At 36.4% G+C, this 24,061-nt stretch overlaps 1 protein-coding gene across 3 annotated transcripts; it reads left to right on the plus strand.

Annotated features, from left to right (window-relative positions):
• The first annotated feature begins 784 nt into the window (after positions 1–784).
• On the plus strand, positions 785–23,709 carry LOC102221735 (synaptotagmin-2-like). 3 transcript variants are annotated; one of them, XM_005802204.2, is made up of 9 exons: positions 785–1,153; positions 13,323–13,554; positions 13,634–13,794; positions 16,443–16,577; positions 16,811–16,978; positions 17,613–17,780; positions 18,716–18,833; positions 19,128–19,261; positions 20,374–23,709. In XM_005802204.2, the coding sequence occupies exons 2-9, from the start codon at positions 13,350–13,352 to the stop codon at positions 20,587–20,589; spliced, it is 1,305 nt and encodes a 434-aa protein (XP_005802261.1). In that variant the 5' UTR covers positions 785–1,153; positions 13,323–13,349; the 3' UTR covers positions 20,590–23,709. The 3 variants fall into 3 exon arrangements, with proteins under 3 accessions (XP_005802261.1, XP_005802263.1, XP_005802262.1); XM_005802206.2 differs by having other exon boundaries at positions 16,452–16,577; XM_005802205.2 differs by lacking the exon at positions 785–1,153 and adding an exon at positions 9,345–9,481.
• Positions 23,710–24,061: the final 352 nt, after the last annotated feature.

Here is a 24,061-nt window from a genome sequence, read left to right on the forward strand (position 1 = left end):
CTGAGCAGGAAGTCAGCTTTATTGATTTCAAATTGAATAAGGTTTGCTTAAGTGAATTAAATATGGTTTCAAACTGAGAAAATTAAATGTTTTGAACAAAAAGAAAACAAAGCAGAACATATTCTCTGACCCTTTAAAAATGTGATGTAACAGACAGAAACATTTCTCTGCAACCAAACAGAAAACCTCAGGGACTTTCAGAGTTTGTCAATGTAAAAAAGATGTTTCTAATTATTCTGATTTGGTCATCCGCCTTCAATTTTTTCTACTTTCTCTTCTTCTAAATTATTTATGAGCTGCACGTTAAATGCCTATGAACAAGTAAAGGCAAAACTACAGTAGCCATGTGTCCTGTTGGGGCAGCTGAATAAAAAGGATGAAAAAAACAAAAATGTTCCCCTCTGCTGCAGTAAAACCAGCCTGGCATGCAGCTCATCACGCCTCACTGACTCCAAGGTTCTTGCAGATTCATTTCACCCAGCAGCTTGGAGACCTAAACCAAGCTGCCGGAGAACCACTGCAGGGTGCTGGTTACCATCTCCACCTCTCTTTTCCTCACCCATCGATTCTCCTGTCTTTGCTCCTCCCTCTTTTTTCCTCCTGCATCTAATTCTCAAAGCTCAGCACTCCTCTTCTGTATGTGCTGGAAAGAAAAAAAAAGTGATAGTGTATTGAAGGAAAAGAGGAGGAGCACGGTTGTTAGTGCGCCAAAGAAAACCTGCCTCCCTCCCTGCCCGGTTGATGACACAGAGTCTTTTTATTGAGTAGCTCCTCAGCCAATCAGAGAGCAGTGCCGGGAAATACAGCAGTGGAACTCCACTGGTCCTGATGCTGGGGATGATTTCAGTGTTTGAACTATGTTAATCTACGTGAGTGTTTCCCATCCTCTCTTCCTCATTTGGGCTAACATCAGCAGCACTCCGAGCCAAGAGATCTTGTTTATGAGTGTCTCTTTGGACCACTAGACCCCAGGTGATTGTGGGATTTGTCAGCACCGGGGTTTATTATTACTTTTTTTTTTTTTTTTTTTGATGATTTACACTGCGTTTCCAGGGAGGGAGGATCCTAAAAGCTGACTGTTGGGTTTTTTTGTTTATCTTCTGTCAAGCACGTATCCGATCCTGTTTTCTGCTTCCACTGCTCACTCCTTAAGGTAAGCAGCCTCTTTCTCTGTACAGGGCTGCAGCATCTATTACTGCAGCTTTCCTGCGTGGCAGGTTGTCACAGAGGCACCTAGCCTCATTACACACATCCTGCCTGAATGGGGGGGAAAAAAGAGCTCTGCAGAGAGAAACACAGAGAATAAATTGTCTAGAGGTAATTAGAGCAGATGGTGTTAACATTATGCCGGTCCCCTTTAATTTTACTGCACACGGTCCTGCAGTAATATGCCAACTTTTAAAGCCTGCCGGTGAGTCCTGCTGACTGGTGCGTAGCCTCGTAGTACTGCAGTATATTGTTACATAATAAAAACAAGTGTGGATGAGTAAGGGGGCAACATGGGAGGGAACTTGAATGGAAACAAAATATTACATATTTCTTAGTGGTTGAATATATCAAAGGTGGGCAGAAAATGAGACATTTAAACATTAACTGAATTGAAAGTTCATAAAAAACTGTTTAAAATTCATTTTCGTTTGGATATATTTGCCGTGTATCAAGTTTTCAGATGGATGATTTAAGTAATCTTACTATTACAAGCAGGAAGAGGGGAGGCGAAGCCAAATTTGCTGAGGTAGCAAATGTCGTCCACATCAGTCTGCTGAGTTTTCTTAAAGCTCAAATAAATCTCAGTTCTGTTAACCTGTTTCACTGCGGTCCTTTATTTAAACAAAATTAGAAAAACTATTTTATTCCATAACTATACCAGCAAGAAAACAGTGTTAGTATTAATTTGTGCTTGATTATTTAACGATACACCCCCTAACAGAGAATCATTCTGTAGCAATGCAGACAAAGATATTATTTTATCTCCTCACCTGTATATGTGATAATCTCAAATGGATACAGCATCTTTTGTTTCTTTAATTTATAATTCATTTATTTAAAACGAATGAATTAGAAAATCTTTAGAAATGATCCATGGTTGAGCATTATTTTCAGCAGTTATCAGGTGACGCAGTGTTTTCTCCATGCTGGGACAATCCATAATGGGTGTTCCTAATAAGAACTTCTTTTTGGTTTCAGATCAGGTTAATTAGGAAGTCAAGGAAACTCCAAAGTGTCTTTGTTCACACAAATAGGCCAGTTGATGAATTGAAGGGCTTTGGCAGATGCTTGACAAGGTCAAAACACATTACCTTCAGATTAAAGTATTTCAAGTTGCTGATTTTATATGAAGGTAGCAAATCATTGTAGACTAAATTGTATTTACTAACACAACGGCAAAAGTCACCTCAGATTTAATCAATTACGCCAATAACCCTCAACATATTTTTTGGGGGACTTTATGTGACAAAACAACACAAAGTAGCATGTAATTATAGTGTAAAAAAAGGATGCATTGTTTCTTAATATTTCGTTAAAAATGTTTTAAAGTGTATTGGGCACTAATTTCTACTGTATAAAAACTCATTTCAGATGGTGCAAGAAATCTTTATCCGCTTTGGTAGAGAATAAGATGTGTTGTATCCCCACAGCATAATGCTGACAACACAGTGATTCAGCAAAGAGATTCTGTTTTCAGAGTCACGTGCAATGCATGGTTCTTGGCCACACATTGCAAATTGCATGTTGGCAAAAACGTTCAATTGGAGAACCTGTCAATAGATTCTTCTACCTGGATTGTGGAAGTTTTGGAGCTTTTAAATCCACATTATTCTACGTGACCTGTCTGGTCATTTCCTTTGTCATATATTTACATACTGTACATACACAGTTTATAATCAATGAGATCAGAAACAATTGCAATATACAGTACATACATTAATGAGAAACTAGATTTATAAAACAATGGTAAAATAAAACAAGTCATGGCTTCAGTTTTCACAATAATGTTTAATAATGGTTATATTTATAACATAAATAAATATATAACATAAATATAAATTAACTACTTTAATTCTCTTCTCAAAGATGCCCGTAAAACATTGGGTAAAGGTGGTAACTGATTGTTTTCAAAGTAAACCTTGTATGAGACTAAACGTAAAATACTAAATCACATTTAAGATTGTGCTGTGTTGCTGGGCTACCATTTGCCAACACACTGGGCGGAGATTAGTCATGCAGTTTGGGAGGGAGCGTTTGCTTTCTGGTCAACCCTGCATCTTTCCCAAAGTTTGATAATTTACATCATTGACCTAACAAACGCTGCTTTCCTTAAGCAAGGCATTACCTCAATTGCAGAGCCTGTTATTATCGTTTAAGAGATTAAATGTTCAAATACACCATTACTGGAGTATATTCTTGCAAGCAGAAAGTACATATTACATTTTTTTCTTTTATGTACTCCATTGTATTACCAGGTCAGTATATGGGGTTAGCATTGTAAAAGAATGCATTCCTGGTAATGGTCATATTCTTCTTGCAAAAAACAATGTAAGGAGTATATCTGTTTTTCCAGTAACATTCTGGGTTGGTACTTTCAATAAAAACACCAAAGGGTTCGTTGGAAAAGCTGTGCTCATTAATTTTTAAATATCTACTTTTATATCCTCCCTGTAGTGCAGTAGTAGACTGCTGGACAATCCCAGAAAACCTGTGTGCTCTCCCTCATCAGACTATAATTCCTCCAACACATGCACGTCTACTGAAGTTGTTAAACTTAATTGTTCAGTGAAAATGGAATAAAATAAACAAACACAACTAAATATCTTACATTCCAGACATTCTTCCAAGAGATCACTGATGTTATGATATTGTTGTTTTGTGTATCTTATGAGGGGAATGATGACTGTAGGTTTGTTCATGCTACCAGCTTTACCTGTATGATGCTTTACAGGTGATCTGTCTTACAGAGCTCACGAAAACACACATATCCACTCTAAATGAATGTTTGAGCTGCAAAAGCTTTATATATATTTTGTCAATGTATGCACACTTGAGGTTTATCAAACTAAAATGATAGGTGGGGCAAGGAGAGCATTTATCAGAAAGGGACCATTGGTTCTCTGGAGGAGCTGCAGAGATCCACAGCTCAGGAGGGAGAATCGTGTCGTGTTTTCATTAAGTGAAAATTGCCCTAATTATCAGAAGAAAAGGCTTAATGTGCTTCACTCAGTGATAAAGTTCTTATTTAAAGTGGACCTTTAAATAACTTTCTAACTTATTGAATGGGTCTGTATAGGCTTTGCAAATGTAGAGAAAAACTGTAAAAATTGAAGTAGTGTGAATGTCTGTCTTGTGTGTTAGCTAAAACCCTTGCAGCAGCATTCTGGACTGACTGCATAAGATCTGTCTTATTCAAAATGATAAAAGGCATTTATACTTAAGACAAGAAAAAAACAAATCTTGGACATTCATCTCTAATTCCGTTTTTGATACCAGCATTTGAAGCTTCAAACTATTCCTTAGATGAAAACAACAGTTTATGATTAATTCTCATGAATGGGACTACAATGACACGACACAATCAAAAATATCACATCTTTGGAGGTTTGGTTTGATTGACAAGGTCAAATACACCAAAGAGTTACTTGATATAAGCTATTCAGTTTTGAGGAGCAATAATTAGGGTTTCAGTCTTACTAAGGTTCATCTACAAGAAGTTGTCACAGAGTCTCTGATCTAACTGAAAAATATTTAGTTTAGTTGACTTAAAAGAACAACTGAATGTCATCAGCATAGGAATTATGTTTCTATGTTGTCATGATGTCACGTTTTTTCCAGAAAAGAAATTAATTATTCTTCCAATACTTTTTAAAGGAAGCTTTGACATAGAAGGAAACTTGGAGATAGGTCTGTAAATTTTAAGTTGAGCTGATCCAAAAATGTCTCATGCTTAATAGAACACGCCTGTTAAAGGTGAAGCATTGTGCAGTTCTACAATACAGCAGCCAGTAGCAGGACAAACCTTGTTAAACACACAGCAGACATAATTTAGGACTGGTAGATTATTTTATTTTGCAGGAAGTAAAGATGAAATGTTAGACGGAGTCACTGATTCAAACGTCTTCAGAGACTGAGAGGATGGAGAGCCAGAAACAAAGTTATGACATACAGTATTGATGGACAAATGTGTCTTATGACATTATTGACCCCTGTCAAAAAATAAAAAAGGATAAAGTCAATACTATCATCTGTAGAGGACTCTTCCGCCTATTCTAAAGAACATTTTGCATTTTAAGATGACTTGTGCTTCTTGATGATCCATAGACTGTAGAGTGAAAAGTGTCCTCAGACACAAACAGCTGAAATAAATATGGACATCGATTTAGCAACATTTATCTCATTATACATCCTTGCACATTATGTACAAAGGTCAGATGGTTTTGAACCTATACACTGACTACCTAAGAAACAAAGAAGTCAATACATTTTTTACAAATCCTGATGGATGCCTGCAGAATTGATGAAGTTGGTCTTTGTGTTCTTGTTCAAGTGAAATCAGTACAGCTCGTTACTCTGAGGGGTTAGGGTGGAGGAGATTTCTGTTTATGACTGGTGCTAGAGAAGCATTGTCAATACCTGTGGCTCAGGTGATGAATTCTCTCTGAACTTAACTCACTATGTGTGCAACACAATCAAAGACTCATAAAAGTTTGATCAAGTCTGTGCTTTTTGTGGTCAGCTGGGGGACGGTAAATTAACAGATAATTAAAATGCAGCAGCAAAGTCTACAACATGGGAAAGATACATGGGAGAGGAGAATACAACAACGGAAAACATGAAGTAGTCATGACGCAGAATACGTTTTTCATGGATCTAGAGTTTAAAACTCAAAGTAGTAAAATTACCAATATCAATAATGCAAGGATTTCTGATGTTAGGATGCTTACTGTTTTTGAGTTTTCCCACAACAGACAAAATGTTTATAGATGCTGCAAATATCTACGTGTTTTCAAAAACTAAACCTCCATAGGAAGTTGTACATATGTAAAAAACAGTTGGTGATCAAATGGATGAGCTGGAAACAGAGGTTACTTTTCAACCTCATACACTGACTACTGTAAATGCATTTCTGTTTGAATTTCAACTTCATATATTTAAGATATTTTTTTCAACCTCACTGTGCTTGAATAGGGACTGTTTAAGTCTAACCTCAACAATATTTTAAGGGAAAAGATCTATATTTATTAGCAGATCAATTCAGAGTGCTTCAGGGACAACTTAATGTCCTTAAGTACTTGATTGAATTTTATCCATCAGCAGTTTAGTCGGGTTGTGAAGGTACATTTTTGCATAGGTTTTTAAATTATAATAGTATAAAACATCTCAGAAGCATATGCCAAATTCTGGATTAATGACTAAAGGTGGTGCTATTTTTCTACTTTGCTGTGGTAGCTGGTTAGGTTGGTTGCTGTCGCAAGATATAATCAGGAACAACTGCTCTATTTAGTTTGAGCTGGTTTGATTTCTGAATTAGAATGCTACAACTAGCAACATGTTAGATCTCAGCTCATAAGAAATACATTGTCCATAGCTGCTGCTCGGTTTTAATTGCTGCTGAGGTGTGTGCATGTTTAAGTTGTGTGTCTGTTGACCTATAGTATCTAACCAGTGCACCACATCCTCACAGTAACAGTAGTCAGGACATAAGGGTTTTTTCCATTGCACCAAGAAGTCAAAATATCTAAGTTCAGAGTTAGAAAAACACAAGCAAAAAAATAATAATTTGATAAATTTAATTCATCGGGGCAGCACCTGAAAATCAGGAATAAATAATAATTATCTTAAAAGACTATTTGTCTGTGTTAATAAATCTGTACACCTGTAACACCCAAGACTGGGTTTACATTTACCTTCATTTCTGCTCATTTTCTTCTATTTTTTTGGTTTGGTTTTTAAAAGAAGATTTTTTTATCCAAGGCCTTTTATAATAGTTTTTTGTGGATTATGAAACACATAATAAAAAATCTGCTTCTGAAAGTTTCATGAATATATTCAGTAGTGATTATGTACAGTAGCTTTCTGGAGTAGCAATCTTAAAAAAAAATATCAAGTTTTGTCAACATAGCAATTGAATCCCACAGAAAAAAAGTGAAAAAGCAAACAACAATCAAAAAATCACACATATAGTACTTTTCATAACAACCTCTCAAGTGTATACGAAACAATTAAAATTCTTAATTAAAAGTTAAATTCTGAAAGCGATTTAGATAAAGCCAACTATAACCATGTGATGCTTCCTATTTACTACTGCAGTGATGACTGACCAGTGAATGGATGCTGACTTAATCATGTGTGAAAGTGCGTGTGGGTTATGTGATGAAAATAAGACTATTTGACGGTCAAATTTAGACAGAAATAAACAATATGACAAAAGGACACAAAGAAATTAGGCTTGAATTTAAGAGTTTGAGGTACTGACTTTTGGAAAACCTCCCTTTTGCAGCTTTCTATTTCTCCGATACTCCCCTGCATTGCAGCACTCCCTGCAGGAGCTGTGAGAGGTGCAGTATTTTCCACATGCCTTTCTGCTGCCTCAGAGGAGACAAGTCTTCTCAGCCCAAACGTTCCTGCACCACTCAGCGCAGGTGCTTGCTGGCTGTAGTTTTTGTGCATGTAGTTATGTCTGCGGATGTGTCATGTAGAGCTCGGAGAGTGGCTGTGTGGTAACTGTGAACAGCATCTGGTTCCGCTATGATGACAACTCCTGCCCTATTAGCGCAGATTGGGTCCAGGCATAAATGGAACTTGCAACTGAATTATGTAACTTTGTGAAGTCGGGCTGTGTTTCCTGCACAGGCAAAATTACTTTTCATTAGGAATTTTCCGTTGTATTTCTTGTTGATTCATAACTGAATCTGTTATTATGCTCGCTGAAGTATAAAAGTGATTTTTTTTAAAAGTGTTCTCTTGTCACTTTAAACAATGCTACTAAGTGCGTTTGTAATTCAAAAAAGAGTCGTGGAGAAAACACAGATGATAAATGTCTTCAACTTTGCTCTACCTTCAAGAAAAATAAAGAAATAAATCCTGCTCTGTGATGCAGCAGTTTTACTTGAGATTAATGCCCTCTTCTGGCAGAAAGGGAATATTACATCATAGCCTGAGATGGAACATGCCGCCTTATGCAGGCGTCCACCAGCTGTCAGCTCAGCTTGTGCACACACCGTGGTATTTCCCCAAAGAGAGCAGAGATAGGGAGGTTTTCAGACAAACAGGATAAAAGGATGAATGCTAGAACAGAAAAGGGACTTTGTAATGTTCAAAATAACTGCTGTTAAGACATGTCTATAGATGCACCTGAGCCAATCAGAGCCAGTTTTCTTTGATTGGCTCTGACCCATAGGTCAGGGGGCTGATAAATATAAATTTCTTTCTTAATAATTAAGAAATGCATCAAAATTAATTTGGATTTTATTTATTTATTAAATCTAGTACCTCCATCTAATTGTCATCTATTCTATCTACCAAGATAATCATTCAAAATCAAATAAGCAGACTTAAAAGGAAACATCAAGCCAGTATTCCAGGCCAGGGGAAAATAGACATGTGCATCACTGGGTATGTTGGATGTTAAGCATTTATTTTTGAGGTTGAAAACAAATGAAAACAGTCAATAATTTGCCACAGTCAAACTTAATTTCAGTTTTTAACAATTGTACAGTTAGTTTATAAGATTGTGGGTCACAGATACAGTGCTTCACAAATTACTTGTTTTATCTGAACACTGGCTGCTCAATTTAGCTTAAATTGTGATTCCTCTGATTGACTGACTGGAAACTGTCCATTTCCTCCTTTTCAGCTGTTTTGCATCATGACACAGAGATGTCTCTATGGAGAGTTAAATCATATTCCTAAGACCAATTGTTACAATCCAGTTAATTACATCAGCTTGATGTAATGCCATTAGTAGGGCTGGTGTTGCAAAGTCTGTAGGCCTTCGGAGTTCATCAGCGTTCCTGATGGATATTTTGCTTGTTTTCATTGCTCATTTCTATAAACTGTAGCCGTGCTCAGATGCCCCTCAGCCCAGGGCTTGTGCTTATTGATCTCTTACAACTGCCCTCCAATCCCAGACAAAAGTGGTATGCTGCAATCAGCTGTGTGAGCAGCATCACAAATGAGGCTTGGGGAAAGCAGAGATGGATGGGGAGAAAGAGGTAAAGAGGTTGCGTGCATAAGTACATAGAGGCTAAATAAGAGTAGAAGTGGGGAGGTGTGTGACTGGAGCAAGGAATATGGGTGAGATTGTGAGCATTGGACAGAGGAGGAGGAAGAAGAGGAGGAGGTGTGTTGCTGCAGTGGAGAGAAGTGAGAGGAGACTGCAGTCTCTGTTAATGGGAGAGATCAGACTATGTTACCACAGCTCTGAGGAACTGGATCCCAAACTCTCATTGAATGGGCCACTTCACAGGGGGAATACCTCATCTAACTGGTGAGTTGTCTTTTGAACAGCATTGTTCACTCGATTTGATTTAATACGGTAGCAACGCATGACATGAATGTAATCAGAATGTAGAAAATAGTTTATGTGATTCAAAAGTATTCATGTATGACTGCATTCGCCGTACTTGAGCATTTTTATCAATGACGACGTGGCAGAGCGTTATTCTTTCCTCCACCGAGTGACGCTGACTTGTGATCACAGACAGTGAAAACATAGGAAGGTATAGAGTGAGTGATAATGAAACAGAGAAAAGGGAGTAGGGCCAAAACAAATGAAGAAGGATATAACTTCTTTTGATGTATGCTTTTTGTAATCAAATTTTTAAAAGCTTGTGATTTAAGTGATAGAAATTCTCAAAACTGAATATCCCTGGTCTTCCTTGCTTGTTTACTAAATGTCAAAGGTGATGTTTTTATGGTGGATGTACACTGAAGATACAAAATATGTTTAGAAAGAAGTTGGTTTGAATCTGGAACTCCATTCATAACCTTGAGACAAAACAGCTTAGTGACAGAACTCTGTATTCACATCATCTCCATGCCCACTGTTTGAGCACTGATTTGTGTTCTGGCCTTAATCCAGGTGGTTATTTGACAGGCTGGTCACCTCAGCTATAGGCAGGTTGTGAGCAATTCTGGGTTGCTGATGGAAACTGTCAGGATTGCTTAGCAACAATGATCTGTGAGCCCAAATCACATGTCCATACTGTACAGAAAACAAATATGAATTATAGAATGGTTCATCCATTGTTGTGAGAGATACTTTACACAGAAATACACATTTTGGGAATGCAATACCTATTGATTCATGGCCAGTAAAGCGATAAAGCGGAAGCACCACTATGATTGTTTTTAGCATGCAGATGGTTCACTTTATATTGCTGATTTGATGTCCTCCGACACCACACTGCTTCTGTCAACACTCATTAACTTAAATGAGGCACTCTGAGAATAGAACAGAAATAAATGTATAATAGAAATAACCTTTACTGTCCCTCAGTGGGGAAATTTAGAAAAGTGGTTAGGCAATTTGAATCACAAGAAAGTTAGAGTACTCACTTTCGATATGTCATTAAATGAGCAGAAAACTTTACTTTGATGTGATGGAAACTATTTCTGGAAGATTCCTAAGGATTGAAACATTCTTAGAGCTTAAATTATGTACACTCATTCACACATTCAACCCCATGTGGTCAAATTCTAACACAGTATTTTTTTTTTTTCAATTGTGTCTCTTTTCCCATTTGGTTACACCTATCTGTCAAAAAATGTTTGTTCACGATCATCATTTTAAGTTATCTTCTAATTGTCAATTCCATTTATTGATTACATTGTTTTTGATTTGTCATCTACTCATGTGTTATTTATTTTCCCTCATGATCATTTAACCTTATGTTTCCACACAGTCAGTCTTGGCAGCATGACATTTGCTGGAAAAAGTGAAACTGAGATGAAGAACGGCCTCTACCAGGTGTTTTTTTGCAATTCTGCAAGATCATTTCCTTCGTTTGTCAGAGAATGTTCTGACCTATGAACTGTGTAGCTCATTGCATTTTCTCCATGCTGCCAAGTAAGTAAAAAATCTAAAAGAAACTCTGTAGCTCTTGCGATTTCTGTCTCAGTTGGGGTCTTCATAGCAAACAGATCTTCATAGCTCTAGTAAATACAGTTACTTTTACAATCACATAAATTTCAATAACGTCTTTAGGATCATTATCAGAAAACAAAACAAAGAATGCATTTTCTTTGTGCTTGCTTGAATATGTATTATTTTAAAATTGTTGCAATTTACCTCTGGGGGCAGTATTGCTCAAGAATAAATTGCCAGTTATTCTTCACTGCTTGGTTGGGCTTGTGGTGAGCACGAAAGCTGAAAAGTGGAATCCACATCATATTGTTCAGATATGATGTAGATGCCACGTAGTAAATGTCAATAGTAAATGCCCTTACTATTGAGAAATAAGGGCATTTCTTAATAGTAGTTAAAAGGCCATTTTATTTGTGAATGACCACCAAAAAAAGAAACAACTGCTTAGTTTGCACCAAGTACTTCCTCTTGATTGTCTTCATTACTTCTGGTTTTAATTAAAGAACCGTGATGCAGCAAGATACTCTGTTATCTGAAGCTGTATTTTTTGCAGTGCAACTAAACAATGATTCTCAATTAGACAGCCGAACCCTGGCACCTTCAGACTCAGCAGCATGTTTTAATAGAGTATCACTGTCACAAACTGGCATGCCCAAAGATAATTATTAATAATGGAAGACTTACTACAGGTTGGGAGGAAAGTTAATTTTGTCAGCTGTTAGGTTGTCCCAGTAAGACCAATCAGATCTTGTCATTTTGCAGCACAATCATTTTATATTAACATGTCACAGACTCCGTTCAAGAGTAGCCCCACGTTAGTGTGTGCTTCTTGAGGCTGCCACCCATCCATCACCAGCTGGTTAATTAATTGCGGAGTCTTTACAATTTTAAAGATGTTTCTGGATTTAGAGTCAAAATATTCTGATATGTTGTCTGACATAAAACTAATCAGAACTGAACAGCTTGCACGCAATAAAACTGATACACATATTTCCATGTGATAAAGGTTTCTTACTAAAACTAAACACAAAACACACAAAATTATATTTTAGTAAAAAATAAGATCTATACTTTTAACTCAAAGACAACTGTGTTGAATATTTCACCACATAGAAATTAGAAATTGTTGACACCATTAGCAGGTCCTTAGGTTTAGCATAACAGGAATGTCTTTCCTTTGCTCCTCCTCAGAAAATAAAATATTTGGTTTTCAAAACTAAATCAGATCAAGAACATAATAAAGTCAAAACGTTTCTAAACTCGGTGGCTTTAAAGAAAAAAATGTGCATTGTTTTTATGCTGTGTAATAACATTTCCTGGGCTGTTTCAAGGAAATTTCACAGTTTTTCAATTTAATGATTTGGTTTCTTTTTGCAGCCCCTCTTCTGATGTTCTTTGAAATTTGATGTATGAGGTAAAAAATCAATATGTGTTGACAAACCTGTCAACATAATTTATATTAAACTAAAACATTGAATGTAAAAATTATCACGAAATGCAGAAACTGGACCAAACAACAATATCACAATATAGGGTAATGTTTTTGATTTCCATTTTTAATTTGTAAATCTATAGCCACCACATGTCACTGATTAACACTTATATGTGTTATACGCATTTCTGTGATCACAGAAATGCGTATAAAAGTTGTTTGACATCAGCTCTCAAACCCTGCATTTCAAGACCTCTGCTATACATTATAGCTATGTGATTGTGCATGCATGCATTGTGGTGCATTTTCTAATAAGTAGAAATGTAACTGCTTTTTTTTTTGCAATTGATAATCTTTTAAAATTGAAGCATTTTATGGCATTGTAATTTTTTTTAAATAACATCAGAAGAATTATTTTACATGCTAGAGCTAAAATTAACATTACTGGTTCTGCTGTGGATAGGACTCACCCTGTGGAACATGAAAGACTAATGCAAGGACGGATGTTAAATTGGCTCTAGAAATAGAGAAGACAAAACAAAATCAGTGAAATTTTTTTGTGACAGTTGCTATCAAGATGGATAAAAAACAATGTGTGCTACAGTTCTTTGACTTGTTCCCTATATTTAGATTCATCATAGCTTTCCTTTCCAATGCAAATGTTATGATAAAAGACTTTGAAGCTGAAAAGTTGGAACCCGTTCAACACAGACAAATGCATTTATTTTCTCAAAGGTTTACAAAACACACCTTAAATCCTTTTGCCACTATGTACATAAATGATTTCTTTGCTTATTGTATGTGTTTCAGGGACACGAAAGCCCCTAGTCTTTCACAATGAAGTTCAACTTGTTCAGACAGCCTCAGGCTGTTGCCGCTGCAGAGCCGACAAGTGCCACCACTGTGACAATGGCTCCCTCCCCGGTCTCAGCCTCCACCTCTGCACCAGATACTTCAGGCTCCAACAACACAGAGATCAGCAAGAATGACATGTTTGAGGAGATTAAAAGCAAATTCTTAAATGAAATCGATAAAATCCCACGTAAGTCACACTACATAGGCATAAAAGTATAAAAGTTTACAATCTAATTCTAATTTTGCACCTTTGCTTTTTGAACCAGTTCCTCCATGGGCTTTGATTGCTATCGCTGTGGTGGCAGCATTGCTCGTCCTCACTTGTTGTTTCTGCATAATCAAAAAATGCTGCTGCAAGAAGAAGAAGAACAAGAAAGGAAAGAAGGGCAAGGATGGATTTAACATGAAGAACATGCAGGGTGGTGAGGTATGACGGATCGAGCTTCCTGGACCCCTGAAAGTCAGGCTAGCATTAAGTTGGGATCTTCCTTCTTTCTTATCCATTTCACTTTATTAAGTTTACTCTTGTAAATTCTGAATTTTATGGCACGGAATAAGACTGGCTAACTCCGTTTGATTTTTCACCAGCAGCTCTTTTAAGCCAGGCAGTAGAGGACACAAGGAGAGCTCTCGTCCCCTCCGTTTAATTGATGTTGTGTTGTTGTTTTATAATGTGACGTACTCCATTGTGACCTCATGGTGAAAAATGACACACGTTATTTATAGATGGCAAAGAATAGGGGACACCACGTGGAGAAATTTTGTTTGGTTAGCCATAAAAATAAATCCTTAACTTAAAAAGAGGACAAATGAGCTTATATCACCAGTTCTTTGTGATCCATTAACTTTGGTTTAGCAGTCAGATTTGTCTACAGTCCTCATATCAAGTGTGTCATTTCTCCTTCTAACTGTGGTTGTGGTGGTCTTGATTGCCTCTTTCCTTGTTGTGTGTTTGGTGTCTTGTGAGTTGAATCTCTTCCTCTCTCTGCTCTCCTCCTTTTTTTCCGCTTTGTGTCTGTCTTATGTGTGCCTCGTGTTTCTTGACTGTGGTGGACCCCTGCTCTACGGTAGGTGGATAGCTCGTGTGGATACCTTCTGCCTCAAGGGCGGAGGTGGGTTTCATGGAATGAAAGTCGTAGCTTCCTTTGCTGCCGTTGTCTCCCTCTTTTTGTTGTGTTAATTCTGTTATGATAGCCTGAGAATGTAATGATGGGAAAGCTATGATGTCCTCCATAAACCCGGGAGAGGAGAGTCTAACCATCTAATACATTGTTCGTTGGACAATGTAACTGTAACTCACAAAATGATGTGCAAGACACCGTTAACACTATTAATCTGTGCATGTGATGAAGGGCATGGTTGGTTGTTTGGGAGACATGGAAATGGTGCTGATGAAACTGCATGACAAGCTGTTCAAAAAACCTTTGATGCTGATTCTCATAGAGACAGGAGGATGTGAAGACATCTAATGGTCACTTTGACAAGAATGCTTCTAATCGGTCACAAAAATAACTTTGCAGCAAATTTTTTTTAGCAGTTTATTGTGATAAAGATGAGGCATTTTTAGCCACATAAGTAATGAGTTAAACAAGAACTGAAGGTGCTTCAAGCTTGGTATATATTCTAAATCTTGAATGAATGAGAGGAGTATAATCCTGCCTTATTTCAGGGCCTAATAATCTTCAATTTGTTTCACTTTTACATTTCTAAAAACCATGAACATGTATAGAGTCTTTATTTTTTCTTGTTCACAGTGGATTTCAGACTTTCACTTAAGTTAATACCTTCAATAATATTAATCGTAGTCTGTTCCAGAGTGTCACCTATACAACCATCTTTTTATGGAAGTTAAACATGGATGTTGGCAGTTCTTTTAGAAGTTTTCTAGTTGACTGTTTTCCGTATCTGGAATTATAAAATGACTGATTTACCACACTTAGAAGATGCTATTACCTTTTTTTGTTAATCTGATCGTATCGTTCACTTTCACTACAACAGTTAACTAAATGGCTGAAGTTTAAATGAAACAGACTTTCTTCAAATATTTAGCAATATTTCTCACTCCTATTGTAGTATGTCCATCTGTGTGATTTTATCCATCCTAGATGGGATTAAGTCCTGGGAGTCTATTACATTTTACTGATAAAACCTGAACAATCTATTAATTATTCAAACCATTTAATTATGGCCATGAGAAAATGTTCTGAAACTTGTGTGCTTCAGAATTAACTAGAATAGCATATCCAGGTTTCTAAAGACATTTCCAGTGCATATCGGAGTCTCCACAGTCTACAGTCACTCTACAGTCACTACATCTCGTTGCTTGTACTTGTGACAGTGCAATGACAATAAAGTTGAATTCTATTCTATTCTATTCTAAAAGTAGGCTTAACTGTCAGGTAACGCTAATCCAGTCACAATCTATATAAATGTTTGTGATTAAGACAACATGTGTACATGGTTTCTAGAAATTGGCTATGTTTACTTTGGCTGCTATACATCTTTTTGAAAAGTTTAGCATATGAAATATAAAGCTCAGAATATCCTGTTTGCCTTTATAACATGCACTGGTAATGCTGTTGTAAGCTAGTTCCTTTGGGGTTTATTTAAAAGTGCTCCACCCTGTTCATCTGGTAATATCTAAAATTTTACAAACTGGAGAACTCTATTTTTTCTGAGTTCAGTGAAAGGTTGTTGCATTTTTTCTACCCCCATTAGTGGAACTAGCATGCAAAAACTCCACTGATTCTGGCTGTCACCGTCCTGCCCAAGCATGTCAAAAGAGTTACCCACTGGACCAAAAACACTGAGAGGATGAGGAGTGAAGGGCTAAAAAAGTAGACACAGATTTGTAATCAACAAAAAATTTTTTTCCACTTTGAAACTATAAGTCCTTTATTTTGATCATGAGGACTTGAGCAAGTAAGTCCTAACCAAAACATGTATCTCCCATGTAAAAACTCCTGGAGCTCCAGTGTCTGTGGCATGCTGATGGTTATGGAGAATCCCTGTGTTGCAAATCTGAGTTTAATAGTATTTCATTCAGTGTTTTATCTTGTCACTTTCACACAATAGAAACAACAGGACGACGATGATGAAGAAGAAGGAGAGACCGGAATGACAGAGGAGGAAAAAGAGGAGGAGGAGAAAGAACAAGAAAAACTGGGAAAACTCCAGTACTCCATAGATTATGACTTTGAGAACACTAAGGTATGTATGTGATTGTCACTTCTGAATTCACTATGCAATCTAAGAACGGGCAAATAATTTTTTCAGTAGTTTCTAGTTGTTCACATTTAATGAAGATCTACATTAGGTGAATGACTATATCATGTTATAGATTTAGACAGGGTCAATGACATACAAAAACAGTCGAGTTACTACAAAGAGAAGAAAAACAACCGCTCTGTGTTTATCACTTCTCTTCTTCGTGTCATAAACAGCTGACAGTTGGCATTCTTCAAGCTGCAGATCTCATGTCAATGGACTCCGGTGGAACCTCTGATCCTTATGTCAGGGTCCTTCTCTTCCCTGACAAGAAGAAGAAGTTTGACACAAAGGTGCACAAGAAAACTCTGAATCCTGTCTTCAATGAGACATTTGTTTTCAAGGTAAGTTTTCTATGGTTTGATAACATGCAACAGCAAGAAGACACTGGCTGAGTTTACAGAGTTAGTATTTATATACAGAAACTGTCTTGCCAAACTGTCCCCTCATTATCAGAAATGCTCTTAGATCCCTGAGCCTGTTTCAGCTTTCTCTGCTGTATTTACTAACGGCCCCCGCAGTGTAGCGTTAGGACATGCTGGCAGCTAAACCAATTTGCAAATTCAAAACGAATAAAAGCACAGCTGGAATCAAAACGCTCGGTCTTTCAGGGGCAAAAAACAAAATGACCAGTGGCACAATTTTTGTTTTTCTCCGACAACTTCAGAGAGCCAAAATAATTCACTTTTTGGGCATAAAACTGCTACGCGCACAGACACAATTTTTTCTTCCTCATATTAATTTTTAACTAATGTATTTTTGCTGAGTACATTTGAGAATGCCATTACTTATTCTGCACTAAGTCATTTGTTATTTTCATGTGTATTTTCAGTTTTCTTAATTTATTGATTTAGTGACATGACATTTGGTAAAGTACACATAATATGAATTTTGACCACATTAACATTTATTTCTTGAACTCTACAGAAAAAAAGGAGAGATAACTGCTTTGAAACCTGCACTGTTTCTTTTACTCAGGTGCCCTATGAGGAACTGGGTGGTAAGATTCTGATGATGTCAGTGTACGACTATGACAGATTTTCCAAACATGACGTCATTGGGGAAGTGAAGATTCCCATGAATACCATTGACCTCGGACGTCCTATTGAAGAATGGCGGGACCTTGAGAGCGCCGACCAAGAGGAGGTGGGTTTCTGGATATTAAACTTTTATAAGAGGCTTTTTTAAAACCGTGGCCATGATCATTATATATTCTGCTTTCAATAATCATCTAAAATGTCAATATATGAAACAGAATGCTTCTGTTAATGCAAGTATTAGGAGCAACTCACAAAATGCTGATGCAAATAATAAAATAATCTTCTCTATTATACCATGAATTGTTTAAATTAGGTCCCATTTGAGTCTATCTGCTTTTAATCTTTACATGCAAATATGCTGCAAAAACCCACTAGTGTTACAAAAACAGATGTACAGTCACTGGTGAAAGCTTCACACAGCAGAAAATTTATGATGCACTTTAGCAATTTATTTGAATTTATTTTTTAAAGAGTGTGTTTATTTTAGAAAATGATTTGTCTTACAGATTAATCCAAATGTAGAAAATGTTTTTTTTATTTAATAGCATGTTAATACAAAATATTATATTTTGTATTAAGTCTTTGCCAGGCAACCTACAGTTTTACAACACTTACATCTTAATAATAGTCTGAATATTTAAATTAAACAAAAACCTAAAGAGATTAAACTTAAGCTAGAATAGCAGGAACAAAATTAAAGAACAATAAATATACCTTAATTGTTTGGATGGGCGACAGAGTACAACAAAAGTTTGCGCTATAAAATAATACAGGAAGTAAATTTCACCAGATAAACTATGGAAAAACTATGGGGGAAACTAAATCGAATGCAAAAAATTAACTACATAGCACTACTATATCCAAGTAAAGAGAGAAGTTTGAGCAGGACAGAATTTCAGTTCAAACAACAAAAGTCAAAAGAAAATCCAGACAAGAGAGAGACAGTTATATTTAAATGAGCTTGTTATAAACTTGCAGTTTGTAGTTTTCTGATGCGTGTGTCTGCTTGTCATTATTCTTTTCTTGTTGGTGGCTGTTCAGCCTGAGAAACTTGGAGACATCTGCATCTCCCTCCGTTACGTCCCCACTGCTGGAAAACTCACAGTCTGCATCCTGGAGGCAAAGAATCTGAAGAAGATGGATGCCTGTGGCTTGTCTGGTAAACCTATTTTTGGATTACTGCAAATTACTGGGAATGATACAGATTGATTAGAGTGATCAATCTGTAGATGTTGCAGATGTTTTCCCTCTTTAAATAGGACACAAATAAGATGAGTCACAGTGAAAGAGCGCACAGGATCTTGACCTGTGATTTTGAGAAATCTTTAACTTTTTCTTTTTAAGTAGTTTAAACATAATTTTAAAAGTATATTAGGTCACAATAAAAATACTCTATGCTATTTAAACAATATTTCTTTTCAGTAAGTTGGAAATAATTATCTCCCTCATCCAGATCCCTATGTGAAAATCCAGCTACTGCAGGGAGGAAAGCGTCTTAAGAAAAAGAAGACAACTGTGAAGAAGAACACCCTGAACCCGTATTACAATGAATCATTCAGCTTTGAAATCCCACTGGAACAGATGCAGGTACAGTTAAACTCAAATATGATATTCTGAATTCCATTGAGATAAATGTTTTAAAATATATATTTCAGTTTCAATTATGTGTTGGCTTAAAGTGAAATGTTTGCATTTAGTTCTTTTAATCTAGCTTAACTGTCATGTTATTCACAGCAGAGTTTTGGAGTTTGTTTTTAAAGTATATTTTTCATAACTAAAGAGGCAAATAGCTTTTAGATTGTAGTGTCCAAAGTGCCAAGAAATTACTTTTGATACACAAACTTTATCATATTCAAAAGTCATTAGCTGATTACTAAAGAAAATTGGCATTCAACAAGAACATTTTTATTTCTAAAAGTTTGACTTTGTTCAGTCCAGGGCAAAGCTTATAGGCAACGTCTGTCCCAGTGGCAATCTAAATGGATATAAGCATTTATAAAGGGGGTTATTATGTATTTTCCAAGTACATAGTGCCATTTTGTAGGACAATCAAGAAACTATGTTATCTTTAGTTGTTATGAGAATGCTGTATATGTTAAAAACAACTTAGAAAATATTTGACTTCACATCATAGTCATGTCAGTCACCTTGAAATTGGCCTCTGTCTCCTCAAGAACTTCCTGCCCTTTCCAAATCTCCCCCTTCCGCACATCGTCACAACAAAGCCTCTTCATGTCCTCCCCTGATGCCGTTTGCAACCAATCTTGGCGGCGTTGTAGCTTGACAAGCTCAGTAGGTGTGCAGTTCCACCAGGTGTTTGCTAATTACTGCTGCAACTTGTCTGGTGGATCAGTGTGGGGGAGGAGCAGGAGCTCTGTGGGGAAGGAGCTTGGCTGGGGGCTGAAGCACCAAGGCAGAGCTTTGGTTAAATAGGCGCTTAGATCAACCCCAAAATTGATGGCATAGGAAGTTCAAGCATTTCTCAAATGATGTAATAACATTTTAATGTGATATAAAGCTAAAAAATAAAAAAGTAAATTTTGCTAATAGTCCCTCTTTAACTAATCTGGAGTAGTAGTTTGAGCTACAAAATATATTGCTAAGAAACACTTAGCCTCAACGCTAAAAGTAAAACATATATATTGAAGTCCAACTACTGTTAAACACATTTCTTGTTTCTCCCTTCCCTTCTCTCTCAGAAAATCTTGGTAGTTATCACAGTGTTTGATTATGACAAGATAGGTAAGAACGATGCCATTGGGAAGATCTTTGTTGGTAGCAAGGCTACCGGCTTGGGTCTTAAGCACTGGTCAGACATGCTGGCTAATCCGCGCCGCCCCATCGCCCAGTGGCACCCATTGCAGCCAGAGGAGGATATTGATGGTCAGCTTGCAGCGCTGGCAGCAAAGAAGTAACAAGCCTCATCAACCAGCTATTGCTCTTACTCGGAAAATCATCCCTTCTTTGCATGAATCCTATGACTTATCAAATGACTACTTGTCATAAATCTTGCTCAGCAAAAAGAAACATCTTAGGATAACGTCGTATACACAATTAAGTTGATGGAAACTCTTTTCAAGCATCCAATCTCAGTTTGTGGCAAGAAAATAGTGATGAGTTATTGGGTCAGTAGTTCATGAATGATCAGTTTTTGGTCTTTTTTGCTCTAAAGAAGCTGATTTACAGGGTGCTGAAAATGGGTGAAAATAATGTTAAAGACAATGCTGGATCAAAAGCTTTAGTTTAGTTTATGGAGCATGCTTTACTTACCTCCCCTCTGCTCTGCGCACAGCATACCTAGTATTGTATGTTGCTTATAAGTGTGCTATGCCCTGCAATAGAAAGTGTGATAGTGTGGAGCAAAGGGCTGGTTTGCATCCATTAGCATTAATAGATTTATTTAGAATAAATCCAGTTGAGGTCACTGAGTACAGCAAATAGTGCTGCAGTTTTTTTTTGTTGAGATTTTTATGTCAACATTTAATACGCAAGGCAATTCACCACTCTTAACAAGAATGACAAGAGAATTGACATTTTTTGCTCGTTTGTTTTGCCATAAAGACACCTCTATGCATTTAGGATAAACACACAGATGGCAGATCAGACGCAAAATGGGAGAATGAGTGTGCCTTCCTGGTGAATAAATGTTGAGACATGCATTGTTTATGTCCTAGAGGCTGAGCCTTATTGAAAAGTTTTGAAGGCGCCATCTGAATTAAGGCTTGAGCTGTGCCGACCATATGGGTATAAAAAATTCTTATCTATGAAAGAATACAGACACCAGAGAGATTACCATTTATGCTCAAATACATTTGGTTTATTTTCAAATGCTGCTTTTGCAAACTTGTTTTATTTTGTTGTCCTTTTTTTGTCTTTGGTTGATGTGTTGTACTTTAACCTACACCCTGTCAAAAGCAAAATGTTTTCATATAGAAGGGGATTAGAAACGTAAAATATAGCCTCTTTTTTAAATGAATGTGAATTTGTGTGTAAAATTCAACTTTGTAGGCTATTAACATGGTGACTGCTGCATCATACAGTGCACATATCCTTGTCCTAAACCAAAAAGAGCTGCAGATTTTAGCATTCATCATGCTTCACAGCAAAATATGCTAATGGAGATGCTCAGTCAGAATCTTTATTAACAGCTTATCATAGAGAAGCTAAGTCTGTGTTAATCTACAGAGGTCTGACCCCCCTGCCAAAGTACTTCTAATACAACATTGTGTGTATTAATCATTACAAAAACTAATTTTGAAATTTTAAAACCAGTGAATTTTTAATAATAAACTATTTTACATCATGACATTTAATGAATTAGGTCCAATATCCTCGTTTTCTTCCCAGCCGAAAATATGAAGTTGTGTGGTATTAAAAGTGTTCTCCTTCAAACAACTGTCAGATATAAAAATTTAGCAAAATGGATAAATACATAAGAAAAATAGTATATGTTTAGACTTAGTAGTTTAGTGATTTCAATATTAAATTCCAAAAACACAGTAGGAGAGTTCAGTTGATTTGAACAGTTTCTTTAGAAGAATTTTGTTTTTATATTTGAATTATTTAAATAATGTTGACCAGCAGAGTGCAATTGAGTCCATCCACAGTGCTTCCATCTGCTGCAGAAATTATGCATTATGCCTAGCTGTTAAAAGTCTACAGCATGTAATTACAAGACGATGTAAATATTAGCATGATTTAAAGAGAATCTATAACTATGATGTGTATGTGTGTGTTTGTGTTCAGTGTACTTTTTGATAATAAAATGGAGTAAAAACAAACGTATGCACTGACTGAAAAGTGTATGTATTTTTTCCTCACTGAGACTGAGTGTATGATTGAATAATCTGATTTAATAGGTTAACAGTGTGTTTGTTTTGTGTAATAATTGTTCAAACTTCCAAAGTTTAAAAATAAATACTGCATGAATGTGTTTTATTTCCATTGTTTTATGTGTGTTATAATATATTCTGACTGAAAATCAGTTAATGTTCATTTCTAATAGCACTGTGTGTTTGTCACTAAGCAGTAGACTGTATATATTTTAAACCCCTTTGCCCCAGTGTACCCCTAAGTGTTTCCATTGTTCATTCCTGCCAAATGAAAGTCAGACACAGAAAAAAAGTCTTGTAGCTCCTTATCCCACATTAATCTACCTAACCTTCTGTTTTTGTGTTTGAATATTACATAATATTATTCATTTTGTATTCCTAATACAATGTTTGGTTCTGTTAAAGATTATCACATCATATTGGTCTGGCTGTTCTCTTGCTCAGCATGAGTCTTCTCATCTCAAATACCACTCTCTGAATGAAAAGCCTGTTTTCTAATGGTTTGCAATGAGATGAGATGGTGTTGCTCCACTTCTGCATGCTTTGATTTGTGTCTCTCCAATTATTTTCTGTTGTTTTTTTTTTTCAAACTTCACTAGTCTTACTCATTGAGATATATATTTTAATAACAATTAGACTATCTCTATTCATCTAAGGAACAAAGAGAATGATAAAATATTAATTTGCAAGTTGCTTCTTTGTGAAGAGACACCTCATTAGAAGCGTCTCTAATATGTGTCAACGCTTTTTCCTTCATTTTATCTTGCATTTCTTAAGACCAAAATTGTGTAATTAGGTTCCATTGCTCAAAATGCAGACAACAAAATCCCATGTCTTCCTGCGTCTCTCAAGCACAGAGCAGACCCAAACATTCACAATGCAATACTGCCAACGTTCTTTTCAGATTCGACCATCTTCTGTCAGCATAACATCCAACACAGAACTTACCATCAAGCATAGACAAGGGGAATCCTTGTCTCTCTTCACTCTTGCTTTGGTCTACTGTAGAAGAGTAATAATAGATGTGCCTTTTTGTGACATGCATGATTTTGTTTAATTGAAAAGTCATTTTTGCAGTAACAGAAAGACTAAAAGAAACGCGTAAAAATGAATTAACTCAAGTAGATAATAAAACTCAAGGAAGAAAGGACATACCTGTGTGTTGTCAAACTGTAATCACAGCAAATAAAAACGTTTTGTGTATCAGCGTCTTGTGTGGTGTGGAGAGACATATCAAGAGTGCATTTCAACTCATGGTCAGTAGGTGACAGTGTTGAATAGTTTTCTTTCATGAACTCAAAGCAGGCAAGCAGAACTTACTGACAAAACAGGCAGTATATCTCACATTCTTACTATGAGGACTTAGCAGTGATCAGAGTTTAGGTAGATAAATATATATAATAGAGTCCCTGTGTAAAATAGTGATCATTAACAGAAATGCAGATGCAAATTATGTCAACTGCATTTAAATCCACAATAAAGCTCCTAAATCAAAGATAATACAAAATAATATAACTTCTCCCTTTCCAGCAGTCTTTGATTTTAAGAAAAATGA

Source organism: Xiphophorus maculatus, chromosome 20 (assembly GCF_002775205.1).
Source record: "Xiphophorus maculatus strain JP 163 A chromosome 20, X_maculatus-5.0-male, whole genome shotgun sequence".
Taxonomy (NCBI): Eukaryota; Metazoa; Chordata; class Actinopteri; order Cyprinodontiformes; family Poeciliidae; genus Xiphophorus; species Xiphophorus maculatus.